The 19,128-nt window shown below is 47.0% G+C and overlaps 2 protein-coding genes across 6 annotated transcripts in view; one reads left to right on the forward strand and one right to left on the reverse strand.

Moving 5' to 3' along the window:
* Positions 1-7,475, forward strand: part of Sarnp (SAP domain containing ribonucleoprotein) — a 58,399-nt gene extending 50,924 nt beyond the window's left edge. For 2 of the 4 annotated variants that reach the window (XM_085843304.1, XM_085843305.1), the window contains exon 11: positions 281-574. In XM_085843304.1, coding sequence (XP_085699430.1) covers positions 281-433 — 153 coding nt within the window. In that variant the 3' untranslated portion in view covers positions 434-574. Of the gene's footprint in view, positions 1-280; positions 575-4,565 lie in introns of those variants that run through there. The other 2 variants (XM_021174310.3, XM_021174308.3) reach the window with 2 other exon arrangements.
* Gdf11 (growth differentiation factor 11) lies at positions 17-18,798 on the reverse strand. 2 transcript variants are annotated; one of them, XR_015048503.1, is made up of 4 exons: positions 18,357-18,798; positions 13,300-13,697; positions 10,326-12,667; positions 17-118 (listed from the first exon to the last, which is right to left on the reverse strand). XR_015048503.1 is itself a non-coding variant. In XM_021175132.3 (3 exons), exons 1-3 carry the CDS (start codon positions 18,796-18,798, stop codon positions 12,287-12,289), a joined length of 1,221 nt encoding a protein of 406 aa, XP_021030791.1. In that variant the 3' UTR covers positions 10,143-12,286. The 2 variants fall into 2 exon arrangements, 1 of the variants encoding a protein (XP_021030791.1); XM_021175132.3 differs by lacking the exon at positions 17-118 and having other exon boundaries at positions 10,143-12,667.
* Positions 18,799-19,128: the final 330 nt, after the last annotated feature.

Below are 19,128 nucleotides of genomic sequence, written 5' to 3' on the forward strand. Positions count from 1 at the left end.
TTCGACTGGAGAGTCATTCTTGATTGTGTGTCCTGGAGATTGAGCTCAGGTTGGCCAGCCTGCTTGGTTAATACTTCTTTCTACCTGTTCTCTTCTTTCCCTGGTCCTTCATAGAGCTCTTAAAAGAAGCAAGGAAAATTACATTGAGAGGGGAGGCAAAAGTACCTCAAGTGCCTCCATTTCCATAGCCTGCTTCCCCCTTATTAGTGTAATGTCTTTATAATCCTTTAAGAATTGTATACAGTGTGTATTGATCATAGTCACCACCTCTTCCTTCCAGATCTACTCACCTGCCCGCCTCTTTACAAAAACCCACAGAGTTACTCATATACTCATAAGTCCAGGAGATGGGCTCGGGGCCATCCACTGGAGCCCTACAGGAACCTGTAAAGAAAACTGGCTCACCTATAGGTGGAACAACAATATGAACTAGCCAGTACCCCCCAGAGCTCGTGTCTCTAGCTACGTATGTAGCAGAAGATGGCCTAGTCGTCCATCACTGGGAAGAGAGGCTCCTTGGTCTTACAAACTTTATATGCCTCAGTACAGGGGAATGCCAGGGCCAAGAAGTGGGAGTGAGTGGGTAGGGGAGCAGGGTGTGGGGGAGTGTATAGGGGACTTTTGGGGTAGATTTGAAATGTAAATGAAGAAAATATCTAATAAAAAATTAAAAAACAAATAAAAACAAAAAAACTTTACTGCCAAAAACAAAACAAAAAAAACCCCAAAAACAAAAACTGTCTCTTCCCCCGGAAGCCATCAGCTCTTAGAACCTCTTCAGTTAGGGGTGGGAGCACTTGAACTTCTTCCTTCTCCATGCTGGAATGTTTATTAGTTTGACTTTGTGCAGGTCTTGTGTGGGCAGCCATAACTGCTATGTGAGTCATGTCAAAAAGACACTGTTCTCTACCCTTCGCTCTTACTGATTTTCTGCCCCCTCTTATGCTTAGTCCCTGATGCCGTTTTTGGCTGAGTACTCCTCAGACACTTGCTCTCTGCACTTTGATCAGTTGTGAGTTTACTACCATCCATTGTACAGAAACCCTCACTGTGATGAGGTCTAAAGGCTAAACTAATCTGTAGGTAGGTTAGGGTTAGGAGAGAGAGGGGTTTGAAGGCAATGTGATACTATGTCCATTTAGCGGAAGTATAGTAGGTTCATTCCTTAGGTCTGTGAGTGAGTTTTTGGGTTTTTGGTCAGATTTACAGTACTAGGTATGAACTGGTAATGTACATACTGTTGGGGTGGGCTTAAATCCAATCCATGGGCTCTTAACCACTCTCTAGCCAAACTTCTTGCTTGGGTACTTAAGTAGACTAGGCATAGGCTGCTAAATACAAGTCTAATGTTTTTGTTTATTTTTGTTATAGTTTTTCATATAGTATGTTTTGATCATATACTTTCCCCTCTCCCAACTCCTCTCAGATTCTCCCCAACTCTCTACTATCCATGTTGTATGTTCTTTCTCAAACAAACAAACAAAAATTTAAATATAATTAATAAAACAAAAAATATCAACCATCCAACCAAGAAACCAAAAGACTCCCATGTAGTCTGTTTTGTGTTGAATACCTATTGTTGGGCATGGAGGTTGTCTTGGAGTGTGCTTGATATATCTAGAGGCAGTCCATTAGAGAAAACTGAATTTTCCCTTCCCAACTGGTATCAATTCCAAATAGCTTCTTTTATTTGGAAAGATGGGTTGGAGTGAGACAGGGTTTCTCTATATAGCCCTGGCTGTCCTGGACTTACTTTGTAGACCAGGCTGACATCAAATTCAGAGATATACCTGCCTCTGCTTCCTAACTACTGGAATTAAAGACATACACCACCACTGCCTGACTGACATTATAACTTCCTTACAACATTTCTTCCTCCAAACTCTCCCATACACTCCATCCCTGCTCTCTATCAAATTCATGACCTCTTTTTTCACCAAAAAAGGCTGACAGTTTGACACTGGACAACCGATTGGCATCGTGTGCTCTTCCCTGGGAAAGACCCCCTCTCCCAGTGCCAGCTTTCCCAGTTGCCTATGGTTCTTTGTGTAGAATTGAGCCCCGTGGGCCTTTCCCCTGCCCACTTCAGCATGTCCACTGGTGTCCTTGTTGAGCCCAGGATTGGGCATTTGTGTTGGTGAGACTAGTTTAGTTTTTTTTTTTCAAACAAGGTCTTCACTGTCATCCAGTCTGGCTTTGTACTTAAAGAAGTCCTCCTGCCTTAGTGCCCTAAGTGCTAGGATTACAGTTGTGTTCCATCATGTTCGGCAGCTTTGGTTTTGATTTATAGGTGTGTATGTTAAATTCCTATGGAGACCAAAACAGAGCTAGAGTTAATGGTGATTGTGAGCCACCTGATGTGGGTTCTGGAAACCAAATGTGGGTCTTCTGTAAGAACCACAAATGCTTTTAACTGTTAAGAGTCTCATTGTGTAGCTCCTATGTAGACCAATCGAACATTGACCTTGCAGAGATTCTCCTCACCTGAAGATAGTGTTTTAAAGATGAATGTTTTTACTCCAAATCTTGGAAAGGTTTTTGGTTTTGTTTCATGTGCTTCTCTTGCCCCACTGTAGGTGGTATCTCTGTGTGCCTTCATTTCTTTCTTTTTCTTTTTTTAAAAACGGTCTCTCACTGAATCTCTAGCTCACTAGTGGCTTGGGCTAGCTAGTTAGTGAGCTGCAGGAGTCTGCCTGTCTCCCTTACCTTGTGATAGGTTACAAGCATGTGGCAATCTGCTCAGCTTGTATGTGGGTCCTGATGGTTGTTTTTGCAATAGCATTTTACCATTTGAACCATCTTGCTATTTCCTAAAGCTTCTTTATAAGTAAGCATATATGCCATGAAGATTATAGCTCAAGGGCTGGAGAGAGAAAGCTCAGCAGTTAAGAGCACTTCTTTTTACAGAGGACCTGTGTTCATTTCCCATCATGTAAATGGCACATAACATGTATGCAGACAAAACAGTCATATACATAAAATAAATCTTTAAAAATTAAGGTCAGTGTATACTTTTCACTAGGAAAAAAATAAGAAAAATTTTAGACTTTGTGCTACTGAAATAAAATACTATCTATAGGTAATACCTGCTTACTTGCTGAATTATCAAAATGTACTTACTTCTTCTGATTAGAATTATCTCCGTACATGTAAGCTTTTATTAAGCCAGGTATTTCACTAAGTGGGTGCATTGGCTTCTGCAGATTAGAGGGTGATAGAAACAGTGGCTTTAGTTGGAAGTCATGGTCTGTTAGAGAATAGTAGCTTCTGAAGCTAATGCATGTGACACGGACCAAAGGATTTGAAGTGTATTCTGCCTTAAAACTAAAAACAAAGAAACAAAGGAGAGGGGGAAGAAAAGGAAGGAAGAAAAGAAAGAAATCTGTATTAAACCTGCAGAGTGTGAATTGACTCCAGAACAATGCCTGTGTTCTGAGCAGTAGTTGAAAGTAGTTGAAAGGACACAGGGCTTTTTCCTCTGCCAAACTTGGATTGTGTGCCGCTTTCCAATACTCCCTTCTGTGTTTGTTTGTTTGTTTGTTTGTTTGTTTTTGCTTTTGTTTTTCGAGACAGGGTTTCTCTGTGTAGCCTTGGCTGTCCTGGAACTCACTCTGTAGACCAGGCTGGCCTCGAACTCAGAAATCCACCTGTCTCTGCCTCCCAAGTGCTGGGATTAATGGCGTGTGCCACCACTGCCCAGCCCAATACTCCCTTCTTTAAGAGATCCTTTCCTAATACATAACTTCTGAGCCTCATTGTAATCACCTACTAGTGGTGTTCCCATGTGACCCTGGCGATTGAGTAGGTATCTAAAAGTAATTAGAGTATCAGTTGTGTTTGGAGGCATATATAGCACTACATGGGAGCTGCTAAATGACAAATGAATACCTGAGGGAATTCAGACATGAGGGAGAAGGCTTGATGAGAGAGAGAGAGATCCACACCCTTCCTCTTCCAACTTATTCTCTTGGCATTGAAGTGTTAGCCTCTCTGTGGATGGTATTGTTTAACCCTTTGTCCCCTGAAATCTCCCATCTTCCTACTGATTGTAAAGAACTCTACATTTTTCTGCTACACTTTTCTTCACCCCTTCTTCACTCCCTTAACATGCTTTCCTCCTCACCCTTTGTGTGTTTAACCTTATGTATATGTGTGTCTGCTTAACCGTATGTATATGTGTGGGTGTGTTTAACCTTAGCTATATGTGTGGGTGAGTGTGTTTAACTTTATGTATATGTGTGGGTGGCTGTGTCTGCCTTCTCTCTCACCTTTTTCACTAAGCCTCCCCAGTTATGACCAGATAACTTGAGGGATTCTGGAATAAAGTCTCTGTCTTGAAGACAGGGGTTATCTCTTCTTGGGCCTTTTGACAGTTAATGTGAGTTTGGTTTAAAAGATTCCTGAGTTCGAGGCCAGCCTGGTCTACAAAGTGAGTTCCAGGACAGCCAGGGCTACACAGAGAAACCCTGTCTCAAAAAACCAAATAAATAAATAATTTAAAAAAAAAAATGCCTGAATCTGCTATTATCTTGCAATCTAATTTTTTTTCTTGCTTTTTGTTACAGGCAAAGAAAAGAAAAAGAGCAGAGCGTTTTGGAATTGCATAATGAAAAATTCGTGCTTTCTGCACCATAGTGTTTTCCATTTCTCAAATTTTTCTTGGTTTTATATATACATACACACAGACACCCCTACCTACCTATCTACCTACATACACAGTCATGTGCCTCACAGTGAGGAAGCATGTACGTTTGGTACATCCTTGAATTCAGTAGCAGTTTTATTTAACTGCTCTTCTGCGTTTAAGATTGTTGTGGTTTTTGTTTTTAATTATTTTTGCTTATTAATAAAAAAGGAAGAAAAGAAAATGTGTTTTATTAGGTGTTCCTTTTAAGTTTCTAGAGTCTGATTAGACCACAGAGGGAGTGTCAGTGGCAAATATTAAGGGGACTAATTGTAATGCCTTTATCATGTAGAAAAAGAAGATAAAGAGGATTGGGTCTACCAATTAGGCCTATTTATTATGTTCTTCATACTCACAGATATGCTTTTATTTTATCCTTCATAAATGAGGCCAAGTCACCCCTAGTCTTTGCTTGGGTTGAAGCAGCCCATTCTGATGGAGAAAAGTCTTGGGGATTTTAGGAAATGTAAAGGATAAAATGTGGGGCTAATGACTGACTGCCTTCTACTTTGAATGAAGCCTAACTATATAAAGCAGAATCCCTGTTTTTCCAAGGTGGCCTGACATGGCCCTATCTGTTGTAGCAGAAGTCACTATGTGGGACCTAGCTCAAGAAGGTAAATGGCTGGCCAATCCTCAGGTCGAAGGATAGAAATCCAAGGCATGGCTGGTATCAGAGATGTTAGGCATTGTTGGGACAGAAGTGGAACAAGATGCTTTGTGTGTGTGTGTGTGTGTGTGTGTGTGTACATCTCAGTACTGAGGATCAAGCCACAGGGCTTGTACAGTACTACTGCACAGTGGTCCCAACCTTGCTTCCACTTTGTAGTCAGGTTCTGTGCTAGTTTGTCCTCAACTCTTACAGTTACAGTGGTGGCATAACAGTTTTGGATAAGGTTCAATTTCCTTACTGAGTCACCTCCTTAGGAAAGGTTTGGCTGTCTGAGCAGATTGCTTGTTCTCTGTGTAGATATGAAATATGCCACTTGGCCTTTTTGATGTGTTAATACAAGTTCTTTCCCACATACTTTCCTTTTATTTTATTTTTCTCTCCACGGTTTTTTGTTTTGTTTTATTTGAGAAAAAGAGGTTTCACTGTAGCCTGTTTGGGACACGCTGTATAGGCCAGGAGACCTTGAGTCTAATCAGCCTTCTTGGCCTTCTTAGAGCTGTGATTACAGACAAGCACCACCACAACTGCTTTGGCTTTCTTGTTTCAATCTATGTTTCAGTGTTAATAAATGCTTCCTCTGGAAGATCTCGTCATGAAAGTTCCCTGATTTGAAAACTTGGAGCTGGACATTGGTAACGCACTGGTAGAACCTTTATTACAACCACTAGGGAGGCAAGGCAGGCAGATCTCTGAGTTCAAAGTTAGCCTGGTCTACAGAGTGAGTTCCATGACAGCCAGGGCACAACTGTAATCACTGTACTCATGGGACACAGGCAGTTTCAAGGCCAGCCAGCTGCTACATATTCTCTGACTCATAAGAAAGGTAGAAACCGAAGTTTAGACACTTTAGAAAAACTTCTATGGAGAATAGATGAAAGCTTGCCCACTTATTGTGAAATTTGTCTCCTCTGAGACTTTGGAAAAACTTAATAGAAAAAGTTCATTAAAGTTTTGTCACCTCAGCCAAATGTTTAATTGGAGTGACTTTCTTCCCATCAGTCTGTGAGTCCCCTAGCCCCCTTTTTTACATAAGACTATACAACTTCCTCTCTATAGTGTCTTCATTTGAAAACAACCATAGAAAATTGCTGTTTTGTTTCAGGAGACCAAGTATAGATTCAGAAGAATTTATATCCTAGGATGGCTGTCCATAACTAAATATTGATGGAACAAAGTAGATGCTAATAATAGAATTTAACTGTGGGGTCCCTTAATGTGGACTTTTTTGCTTGTTTTGAGACAGGGTTTCTCTATGTAGCTCTGGCTGTCTTGGAACTCCTTATGTAGACCAAGCTGGCCTTGAACTCATAGACTCACTTGCCTCTGCTCCTGAGTGCTGGGATTCAGTGTAATCTTTATCTCTTTATCCTCCATAACCTTGCAGAAACATACTCAACTCAAGCTAGGATTTTCTGTGTACTCCCCAACCCCTCATTTTGAGACAGTGTTTCATCTATAATCCGGGCTGGTTTTGACTTCACTGCATCCTTCAGCATCAGCCTCCCAAGTACTAGGATTATTAAAGTAATTAATGACTACTGCACCTGGCCAAGGGAGGTGTGTGTGTGTGTGGGTAGGTATGTGTGGTGCATGTTAAGTAAGGCTGGAGAACATGTCAGATTTCTTCTTGATTGAGTACCATTTATTTATTGAGTTAGAGTCTTTTTTTTTCTTTTTCTTTTTTTCTTTGATTTTCGAGACAGGGTTTCTCTGTGTAGCCCTGGCTGTCCTGGAACTCACTTTGTAGACCAGGCTGGCCTTGAACTCAGAATTCCACCTGCCTCTGCCTCCTCTGTTGGGGTTAAAGGCGTGCGCCACCATGCCCGGCTTATCCCACTCTTTCAAAACAAAACAACAAGGTCAGATTTTGTTTCCCTGGCCTGCCTCAAACTCAGATCCACTTGCATGTGTCTGTTGGTGAGATTAAGGGTATGGACCACTGTGCATAGATTTTCCCAAATGAGTGATGATGGTGCTTTTCAAATGTGTAGGGGTCTTGTTTCCTTTTCCTTTCCCTTTCCCTTTCCTTTCCTTTCCTTTCCTTTCCTTTCCTTTCCTTTCCTTTCCTTTCCTTTCCTTTCCTTTCCTTTCCTTTCTTTTCCTCTCTCCCTCCCTCTACCCCCCCTCCTCTCTCTCTCCTTTCTCTTCTTTTAATAGCCCTTTGTTCCATCTTTCCAGTTGTTCATATATTGGTCAGAAGTTCTAACTCCTAAGCCTGAGCTCTCTTCTGTCTCATTGTAGTCACTCCTCAGCAGTGTGAACAGCTGAGAAGATCTACATGTTTCCATTTTGTTTGACTTCTCTCTCTGGGACCCAGGTACCAAGGTGCCCCTCTTCACCACCCAGTCTATAAGCTGCAGCTGGAACTATACTCCTCAGCTGTAAATCTCCTTTTTATGGTTTTTCTAGGACTATTTTTTTTTAAGGGATATTCTTTTTTTTTTAAAGGTTTATTTATTTATCTATTTATTTATTTATGATATGTGAGTACACTGTAGCTGTCTTCAGACACACCAGAAGAGGGTGTCAGATCCCGTCACGGATGGTTGTGAGCCACCATGTGGTTGCTGGGATTTGAACTCCGGACCTTTGGAAGAGCAGTCGGGTGCTCTTACCCACTGAGCCATCTCACCAGCCCGGACTATTTTTTTTTTTCTGTCATCACCCTAAAGTGCTCGTTTGCTCTGCCAGCTTGAGTCTTTGAGACTTGTCAGACATGAAATAAGGAGGAGGGAATTTGGATAGTTGAGACAAGATAGCTTTTTCTAAACCACTTATATGAGGCCTCTGACAGACAATGGCACTTCTTTTCTGATTGTTAATCCCTTCAAAATTAAACCTTTTTTTTTTTTTTTTTTTTAAACAATTTCTCTTCCTGAGGCAAGGTCTCTTTGTAGCCCAGGATGGCCTCAAATGTGGCTATGGATGGCCTTAAATTTCTGAATTTTGTTTCTGCCACCCTCGTGCTGGGATTACAGGCCCGTGGCAGCATGCCTGGTTTTTGTTGGTGGGCAGAAATTTCATGTATGCTAGGCAAGTACTCTTACCAGTTCTGCTGTGTCCACATCCCTAACCTCTATCTTGTTCTTCTCTTCAAAGACATTGGAAAAGGTTTCATACTATACCAGCCCTTTGAATCCAAGTTGCTTCTCAACTTTCTCACTTTCCGTGGTATAAATTCAGTTTTCTACATTTATCTTTTAACAACAGATTACATTAGATTAAAACATAATATTGTATGTTAGCTATTTAGGTTTGATTCCTTGTTCTACCTTACAACCTCTGAATTCTCACTGGACAAATTACTTGATTGCTCTGTGGCTTTCTAGACTCTATCAGTAGGAACCCTATTGCTATGAAAACTGAGTGGCACATCACAGCACACATCCCTATGTAGTTCTCATAGTCTTTTTGTGGCTTCGATTGAGGTCGAGGATAAGTGGGGACATCCCTCCAACATACTCCCACAAATAGGTTCTAGCCTGAGGATGGGGGTGGGGTGGTGAGTGGAGAAATCTGGGCCTGCTTATGTGGTTGGGTTTTTTTCTGAGATGCCCAGGCCCCTCTTAGGCTTGCTGCTAGGAAAGCTTTGGTAGAACTAATGGCACAGAGAAGGCCTGGTGATACATTGAATTCTGTGACTCAAGCAAGATTTCTTGCTACCCCTGGCTCTGCCTTGTGAGTTGTGCTGTAGGCATGTGGGAAGCTTTTTTTTTTTTTTTTTCCCTCATAGTGGACTCTGTTTGAAACATTTAACTACAATGGGAAGCTACCAGTTTGATTTTGGTAATACAGTTGAGGCACCCCAGATTAGAGTGCTATAAAATAAAACTCTGGCTGGATCATTTCAATGTGTAGACTTTTCATTTTGTGGGGGCTGTGTTCTTGCAGTCTTTGGGACTTCGTCATATCCAGCTCTGTGAGTTCTAAACACCCTCAGTTTCCCAGCCTCAGTCCATCCTCCAGCTCCAAGTCCTGGCCATCATCCCCTGTGCCTGACTGCTCCTCATTTTGTCAGTCCTTTGACTCTTAGAGCCAGCCTCCTCTTGTTCTCCCTGGTGTGGACATGGTGGCGCTCGGTGGGGGGGGAGGGGAGAGCTCACCATGGGACTATTGAACTCTTTGACTGCTTTTATTTTTCTTTTTTCAGGTTCAAGTGCTGGATTGTGTCATGTGACCGTCCCAAAACTCAGAGCACCCTTTGGCCATCTTTGCCCTCTGTCACATAACTTGAAAACTGCCTGATGGCCTTTTTGCAATGGTTCCTTCCTGGAAACCTTGATTTCATTGAAGAAGTCCCTTTCCTGGCATTCCAGTTCCCCTGTCAGCCCATACTCCTCAGACACCCTTAACAAACAAAGGCAATCACACACATGATGTAACAAATACACAAAGAATTACACTAATAATATGTTCAGAGGAGCACTGGCCAGTCCACACAGGTAGTGTGGGAAGAGGTGCTAGCTCCCACTGAGCGCTAGGCCATATCCTCAAGCCTCTTAGGGGATAGAAAAGACCAGGAAACGGGGGCTTAACTCAGGTGTATATTCATAAGACAACCCCTTCCCCCCCATACTTGGTATTAATAAAGAGGCAATAATTGAAGTGTAATGCCCCAGCTCTAAACTATGGAGAGTTTACCTGGTACCTAATTGTCCAACCCTTACCCTTTCCAAGATCAAGAGGCATTTGACTTTGGAGGAGAGAAAGCTTTTTTTTTTTTTTTTGCTTTTCTGTTCCTCTCTTCCACCAGGATAGCATGATTGATGTTGATGGTCAAATGTATCTTGTTCTTTAAGATGGGGTAGAAAAAAAAAAAAAAGGATGAGGAATGGCTAGAGAGGAGAGGCTTGGGACTAGCTGCTACTAATGGGAAGTGGGTGGAAAGGCTTAAGAACCCTTGTCCGTTTCTCTCATCTCCTGTCCTCACTATGAGAACAGGAGTTAGGGCTAAGGATAGTCACATACCTTTGTCCTTTCTATGGTCTGGCCCAAGTGAGAGAAACGTGCTCTTAGGAAGTATAGACCTTCCTGGTCAGGCTTCAGTTCAGTCCTGTTTCTACCAGACCATAACTGCTTGTTCTATTAGTAATCATTTGCTGTGATCTCCCCTTCTTCCCCCCATCCTCTTAAGACTCTTGTCTAGAGCCAAGAGGCCACTGCTGAGGTATGGTTAGGGTGTGGAGATTTTTTAATTCCTTGGCTTCAGGCGTTGTCCAGCTGAGAAGCAGAGGGGTACTTGTCCTCTGAAGCCTGTGACTCCTTTAAGCCTCACATCTCTTCACCGCCGTTGCGGTGCCCTGGTTATCTAGTTCCACAGCGAGAGGTATTTTATGTCCATAAAGTGCCCGTGGTAAGTGCTCAGAATTCATCTCTTGGCTGTGGCGGGTGCTGCTGCTTCTCGTTCCATCAAAGGGAAGAAACTGAGGCACAGTGAGTCCAGAGGAAGGGGGGGTCAGGATTGTGGGAGGAATGAATGGGTGACTTGAAGTGGCAACTAGTATCTTGCCTGCTTCCCAAGCCTTCCACACCAAGGAGTCTCCACCCTCTCCCGTCCTCTGCTGTCACTGGCCTTGTCACATGCCTTTCCCTATTGTACTGTCCCCTTGTGCATCCAGGTACTGCTATATTCCAAAAATAAGGTAAAAATTATAGACACTCTGCTCCCTTGTTCTCCCTTCTTCCACCCTGAGCTTTGGGTTAGGGGGACTAAAATGCCCCCCTTCAGAATCCCTTCCACCTTGGTCTGCTGGCTGTATTCCCTAGCCTAGAGCAGTGATTTGGATTCAAATGCCCTGTAACCTTCAGCCTCTTTACTATTTTCATGACCCTTAACCCTTCCCAGACCTGGGGGACTCTGGGATTTTTAATTTTTATTGACCTGAAGATAGAGGCTGAGAGCAGGGGCATTCCACAGGCTCTTTGGTCTCTTGGCTGAGGGGAATTTGGGGATAAGTAGACTATACCCTCTGGCTAAATAATGCCTCGAATAAGGTAGGCCTGAGGGGTAGTTTAGTAGCTCTCATAGATCCCGGATGTTGAGGTCACCCCCCCACCCCACCCCCAGCTTTAAAGTCTGAACTTCTGTTTCCATGACCACTCAGTTCAACCCGTTTGCCTCGAGAACGTTGGTCAGGGTGATTATGGGTTAGAAACCTCAATGTGTCAGCCCTCTTGCCCTTTACCCCCATTCCCAACCCTGGAGGCTTAATACAAGTGCTTAAGTAGATTGGTATTGGGGAAGAGCAGGGTTTGGGGAATAAGGGACCAATGGGGCACAGTGGGCAAGGTCCCTCCCATTCCAGTAAAGCCAAATACCAAAAAACAAAGTCACAATAAATAAATAAATTAAAAAAAAACCCTCCCAGGTCCTTACTTTGCCCCATCCTCATTCCACTTCCGGCTGCTACTGGAAGGAGAGAGGGAAAAAGCTAAGAATGGACTCTGACTTACTCCTACTGAGTTATCAGGGAAACTCCCCCAAACTATACCAAGCCTCTCACCTTGCTGTGGAAAAACAGGCTTGGGGCAGGGCTCTCTGCTTACTCCCATTTCAATCTCTCTACTTGTCTGCTTAGTCTCTAATCTTTTTGCCTCTCTGATCCTTTGCTTTCTCAGTGTTCTGTCTGTCCTCTTGTCTCTATCCATCCATCTTCTTCCTCTGTCCCTACATCTGTCTTCTTGCCAAACCTTCTCACCTGCAAATCTCAGATACATTCCACCCTGACTGCCCTTCTTTTCTCCCAACCCCTCACCCCTCCATTCCCACCTGCCTCCCTCTGTTGTATTGCACACTGCTTGGTCAGGGAACAAGGTGTGATGTTCATGGGAAGAGGTTGGGGAGGGGCACTCTAGGGCTTGAGGAATGGGGACCAGGGCTGGGGTTCTTGGGGTAGGGTCTGAGGGAGGCATCCACTGTAGCCCACACCTTAGGAGCAGCCACATCGATCCACCACCATGCCAGGGATCTTGCCGTAGATAATCTGCTGCTTGTCATTGAAGTAGAGCATGTTGATTGGGGACATCTTGGTAGGGGTGCAGCAGGGCCCAGCAGAGCCTCTTGGGTTGGCCTGTTGCACCAAGTGGGTGTGTGGATACTTTTGCATGAACATGTATTCGCACTGGCCGGAGCAGTAGTTGGCCTTGTAGCGCTTAGGTGCGATGATCCAGTCCCAGCCAAAAGCCTCAAAGTCCACTGTGAGAGGATATCGGCAGCAGCGGGACTCACTCGAGTGTTCATCGCAGTCCAGGCCTAGGTTCCGCCGGGACCTTTTTGTGTTCTCTAGGACTCGAAGCTCCATGAAAGGATGCTGAGGGTCAGGGAGAGGGGAAAGAGATGTGACATAACCCTCAACAATGTCTCTTACCTCTTACTTTCCTACATCTCAACAACAGGAGCATCAGACCAGAAACCATAACCTCTTGGCTTGTTTACAGCTCCCACCCAGACATTGTGCGCACTTCTCTTGACATCTAGACGTCTCTCCTGTTCACTTTCCCTAATTCTTCCTTTTCTGGCAATGTGACCTCATCAGATTCTTAGCCCAGGGCCTTGTCAAGGGCCAGGTTCTGTTTTGTTTTGAGGTGGGCTCTCATGTTGCTCAGGTTGACCTCAGATTTGCTATGTAGCAAAGGTAACAGTCTAGAGCTCCTGGCCCTCCTGTCTGGCCTCCCTACTGCGAGGATTAGATAACACCGCGCCCAAGGGTCAGCTTTGTGTTCCCACGGATCTCCCACTAACTGATACCTTCACCCCAAATCCAGTTTTAGTTTTCAGCTGTCATCCGGCTTAAATCCCTGAAAAGTGATAGTCGCTACCCCACCTCCTCTGAAATTAGTTCCTGGCCCCAACCACCACATTCCTGATCTACTTTTTCTAACCCCCATCTCTTGGGGACAGGTTATACACATCCTCCACCACCACTTCAGGCCCCCTGCTCACCAGCCCCTCAGCTCCTGGCCCCAAGGAGGTGACAGCCAGGTCTGTGCCACTGGGATCAAAGGCGTTGATCTCGATTCCCCAGTTGCTCTGTGGCTGGCGAAACCAGCTGTGTAGCACTTGCTTGAAGTCGATGCTCTGCCAGTGGCCGGAACGTGAGTGTAGCTCAATCTTTAGTGAACGGATACGGATGTGTCGCCGGCCTCCACCCCCTCCCCCTGCGGTCCCTTCCCCAGTTAGGGGTTTCAGTCGTAAGATCTGCAGGTAGACTGTGGCTGGGCGGGGCACAGGCCGAAGGTACACCCACAGTTGGGCCTTCAGTACCTTGGTGAACATCACCTTGGGGCTGAAGTGGAAATGACAGCAGAGAGGGCTGCCATCTGTCTGCACTGCAGGGTCCGCTGATAAGAGAGAAGGGGGCACAACATCAGAAAAGAGTATCTGTGGAGGGAAGGGTTCAGCAGCCCCGGTGGCTTTAGCATATTCTTCTCAGCCTGCTTTCCAATTCTTCTTTACCCTTCTGTGCCTGTATTGTTGGCTACTATGTCTCTGGTACCTAAAATTATCTCATCACTAGGATGATGAATCTGTTAGGCCTTACTGATCTATACTATCCCCTATAACATTTCTCCTAGCACAAAGGATCCCTCTGCTAAGATAGCTGTGGAGTCTACCTCCATCTGAGGCCTTCCCTGCCCCAGTGCTTCTCAGCTGGTCTCTAATGCTCTTTGCTGCACCTGCTGTCCTCAAGCTACCTTACCCGGTTCATCTAATGAGCAGGTGGAGCCCGGCAGCCCACTCCCCTGAAAAAGCAAAGGAGGCATCAGAGGAAATAACCCAGGGTCCTTGAGAGATGGGTTTATAAAGTAAGTCAGAGCAGATCTAGGCTCCTGATTCCCAGTAGCACATCCTTCAGAATGGAGCTACCAAGCATTTCCTGTGATTCTGACTCCCCATTCTGTGTCCTCTGCTGCTTCCTCACTGCCAGCGGAGACACTCAGCTTTTGAGGAAGGGAAAGCTCAGAGTGTCCTACTTGCCCAGAGTATCAGAAACCATATTCAACACATTGCGTCAACTATAAGCAGCCATATCTCCTCCCTTGACCCCCCTTTGTTTGCTCAATGCAGTGCCTCTAACTTTACAAAGTTAACGTCCCAACTTTACATTTTAGCCACTTTCCATGGTTCAAGATCCTAAGGAGTCTCCAGGAAGGTTCTCAGTATGTCCCTTTGCTTTCCTTAAGCTCTTCTCAGCCTTTGTTTTGAGACATGAGTTTGTTAAGTGTCTCTGACTGTCCCTAGATAGCCCATGCTAGTCTCAGCTCATAGCAGTTTTCCTGTCTCATCTTCCCAGGTGTTGAGATTACAGTATGTACCACTATGCCCAGCTTTTCCTGACCTCTTTAAGTGGGTGAGAGATGCCCTAAATTATATCCTTTGGACAGTCATGTTCATTCTCTAGATAGGAAGAATCTGGAATGAGGTTGTTCCAGAGCCTTGTAAGTAATGGTGAAGTCTAGGTCCCTGTCTGTCACACCCAAGTATTACCATCTGCATAACCATGGAGAACATGGTTATGCATCTGTTGTCATCTGTTAGCTCTCCATCACCCCAGGAAGAGGACTCTGAGTGTGACGAGGAAGAAAGTATGTACTGACTACTGAGAACAGGACACACCATGCCCTCCCGCAGCATCCAAGATCCCCGTGTTCTGACACTTACTCATGTAAGGTAGAATACGGATGAGGAATGGAAATGCAGAGATCAGGATGTGACAGTAAGCCAGATGCACACTGCATCTGATTGCAGCACAGCTGTGCGTGTGAGCGCATGTATGCACATACTCATGTGGGTGTTACTGGGGAGCAAACCTTGGGCCTCACACCTGCTAGGCAAGAACCCCACCCCTGAGCTTCATTCTCTTTCTCCTAATTTTGAGACAGGGTTGCCCAAGGCTGGCCTTGTACTCTGTACTTCAGGAAGGCTTTGGACTTCATAAATTCCTGCCTCAGGCTCCTGAGTAGTTGGGATTACATGCTGGTACCACCAGGTCCAGCTGAATTATCGGTTTCTTGTCATTAGATACTCATCTCTGTGAGGGTTGATGTCCTGAGAATATTTTATCACCATTGTAGTTTCTGTGGCTCCCGTCATGTCAAGCAGTGAATACACGTTGAATGGCAGGTTCTTCCCAGACTCTTCTGGCAACAATGAAAGGTTTAACCATGTGCCTGGGTTTGTTGCCTGGTACCTAACCTTAGCCACTATACTTCTGAGGGACATACAGATAATTCTGTGCATTAAATAATGTGAAAAATAATAATAGCTTCCCAATAAATGTTCATTTTATAAACTAAACATCCCTCTTAAGGCTGAGACAGGGTCATGGGATATCCTTCTTAAGTCTGCTTCCTTCGGACAAAGGTTCCTCTGTTGCTGCCCCAGGGAATCCACATATACATCTGTGTATCTGCAGTCATGTTTCTAGGGGACAAGATGTAAGGAAAGGAAGAGGTTGAAGATGATAAGGTAAGAATGAAGAGACAGAATGAAGACAAGTTAGACCAAGACCAGCAGAGGAACGGACGGAACAAGTAGATCACAGTAATGAGAGCAAATGTTTGGGAAGTGGAAACACTGTAGACTGGACTGAGGTGAATAAGGTAAGAGGGCAAAGGTGGGACCCTTGTGGGGCAAAGAAGAGATGGAAAGGTGCAGAAGAAGGAACAAAGAAGCAGGTAAAGCTATGGAGCTCTGGTGGGGAGGGGAAGGGGCCACATCTGTGTTGGATTGATTTGGTTGGTGGCAGGCAGCAGGTCAGGTTTAGGAGGCGGTGCTGGTGGGGGAGAGAGGTCACTGCACTATTTTCAGCAAAGGCCCAACCCCCTCTCTGCCTACAGCCTCCACCCCACCACACACCCTCTCCCAACTCAGGCTGGATGGCCCAGGGGCAGGAGGTTGGGTGAGAGGGCAGGGGCCTCTTAGCGTGCACAGGAGAGACAAACTGAGGGGCTGGGCTTGGCTCCTAGAAGAGCAGGGGGCTGGGTTCCCAGGGATGAAGGCTGGGGTGGGAGAGTAAGAGGGTAGAGGGAACTAGGGCAGGCCGAACAGCCTAGGAAAGGTGGGGGCTGGGGTCCGGGGTTGGCTGGGGGAGGGGAGGCAGGGGGAGGGGAGCAGAGGCCATCTCTGCTGACAAACACCTCCCCCGATTAGCAGAGCACAAGTCTCTTATTAAAGCGGGTCCCTGGGGATTAGACTATAAAAGTCTCTTTTTCCTTTTCCCCCCTCTCCTCTCTCCCTCCCCTCCCCTCTACTCCCCCTCCCTCTCTTAAGGTCGCAGCTAGACTCTTAAAGGGGAAGTACAATACCTGGTTTGAAACCCAGTTCCTGGGTTACCTAAGTCCTGGAGTGGCACTAAAATGGAAGTCAGGGTGAGACCCAACTTCATCTACTGGTACAGTCCCACCCCCAGGCTTAATGGCTACTGCCCAATTTGTGCATTCAGAGTCCCTTCACTTCCTGCTGCTCCCCACTACCAGAGTTAATTCTGGACTCAAGCCTTCTGGTTACAGGAGGCTAGGGATAGTGAAGGGCAACGGGAAGCCTACAGCTGGGTCACTCACCCTGGAAATACACACTTTACATCAAACAGAGCAGAGTATCTTTTCTCTATATATCCTGCATCTTCCAGAAAAATTTAAGTCATTCATAATTTCCCTACAACTGTTTTCTAGAATCCTTTCCCCATCCTTGCCCTTAGTCAATCAAAGACTGACCCTGGTTTCCAAAAGTAGAAGCAATAAGAACAAGGGAGCCTGAGAACCCAAGATCAGATCTCCGTGTGCACACACACACACACACACACACACACACACACAGTTTCCTGGCTCTTTGAGTTTTCTTTACAATCCTAACCAAGTTGGAGTTGAATTCTGCAGAAACTGGGTGGCAGTGCCAGGTTCTCAACCTTCCAGATGCACACCTGGGTTCCTGTACCTCTACCATGGGGGTGGGCCACTAGGATTTCCCGCAACCCCCAGCTTTTTATGACCCATCTGCCAATAAACCAGCCCCCCCTTCTGTTCAGAGCCATAAAACCAAAGGAGGGGGGCTTGCCAAACCACTAGGGAATAGAGAAAGCCTGGTTCCCTGGAGTTGGGGGGGGGGGGAGGACTACAGTCAGTGGGGGAGGGGAAAGGGAGTCACCTGACCCTAGGGAGAGGAGGCAGTGGGGGCGGTAGTATTGGCCTGGATTTTCCAGGCCATAAAATTTCAAAGCCGCTCCTGTCTATCAGAGTGTTCATCCTCCGTTTGGCCAGGGGCTCGGATGCCTGGGTTCTCCCATCCCCCTCATCTAGTTCTTTCTCCCTGGGTCTTCTTTGGCTCCAGCTGTGGGTAGGACAGGGAGTGAGCACGCTAAGATGAGAGTAACCAAATGATACTCGCTAAGTGGCAAGCGCAGTGGAGTTGAGTTATTTGAGCTCTTTCCGTACCAGGAAGGAACAGCTCTTCTAGGTCCTAGGGGATACCCAGTGCGAGATCAGGTGCAGAAAGGAGAGGTGTCAGCTGGGTCGCTGAGACGTACACCGGGTTTGAGTCCTATGCCTTGGCGTTAGAGGAACACTTAGTTTTTCCGCAAGCCGGTGGGCGCCTTCCGGAGCACCGGGCAAGGAGTTGATGCTGGTGCCAGAGCAGTGGTAAGATGGCACTGCGGCCCAGCTGAGACTGCACGGGTCACGGAAGCTCCCTACCTAGCGCTCCAGAAAAGTCACTGTAGGGTGCCAGTTTCTAGGACTACTTCAACTTGAATCTTTTTCTCACAAGGGGTGGGAAGCAATAGCTCACAACCTTCCTGGTTTGGCCCCCCTCCCCCAACGCGCCATCCTCACCCCCCACCCCACCCCAGAACGGGGCGTGCACTCAACTCCGCTGCCCATCTTCTCCGCTCAAAAAAGTTGTGTGGAGTGGCCCGGCTCCCCAATCCGTCAAGTTTTCGTAGAAAGGGCTTCCGGGTCCTTCCCGGACTGCACCGCACCGCGCGCACCCCGCAGCCCACTTACTCTCCTGGGCCATGCTTATGACCGTCTCGGTGGTAGCGTGGTACTCGTCCTCTTCCAAGAAGTCCTCGGGCTGCAGCGCGTCGCCTTGGAAGTCGTGCAGATCCAGGATCTGCTGCAGCGGCGGCGCCTTGGGCAGCAGCTGCTTCACTACCTCCCGGCTGATGTTGGGCGCCTCCTTGAGCCGCAGTTTGCTCAGGATCTGCGACTTGATGCTCTCCAGGCGCAGCTCGCGGCTGTGCTGCCGCCACACGCACACGGGGCAGCCGTCCGGCTCCGGCGCAGCGGACGGGGCCGGCCGGCTCGAGCGCTCCCCCCCGACCCCGGCCGCCGCCGCCGCTGCCGCCGCCGCCGCCGCCGCGGGGCCCTCGGCCGCCTCCCCCCGGGGCCGCAGCTCCAGGGCGAGGAGCAGGAAGCCCAGCAGCAGCGGGGCCGCGAGCACCATGCTGCAGGGGAGGGGAGGACTGGGGGGCGGGGACGCCGGAGTCCCGCGGGGAGGGGGCGGAGGGAAGAGGGAGGAGGAGGGGGTCCGGGCGGCGCGGGATTGGGGGCTGCCCGGCCGAGGGGGGGCCGGGGGCCGGGGGCGGCGGGCGCACGGGCGGGGCGGGCGGGCGGCCGGGGCGGGCGGCTGGGGGGGCCCAAGCCCGGGCCGGGCCCTTTATAGCCCCGGCCCCCGTGTCGTCAGCGGCCGCGATTGGCTGCGGAGCCAACAAAAGAGGTAGCGCTGTCATCCGAGGCGAGAGAGGGAGCCGGAGAGAACCGAGGAAAAGAGAGA

This window comes from Mus caroli, unplaced genomic scaffold (genome assembly GCF_978045245.1).
Source record: "Mus caroli unplaced genomic scaffold, Mus_caroli_1 scaffold_9, whole genome shotgun sequence".
NCBI classification, from domain to species: Eukaryota; Metazoa; Chordata; class Mammalia; order Rodentia; family Muridae; genus Mus; species Mus caroli.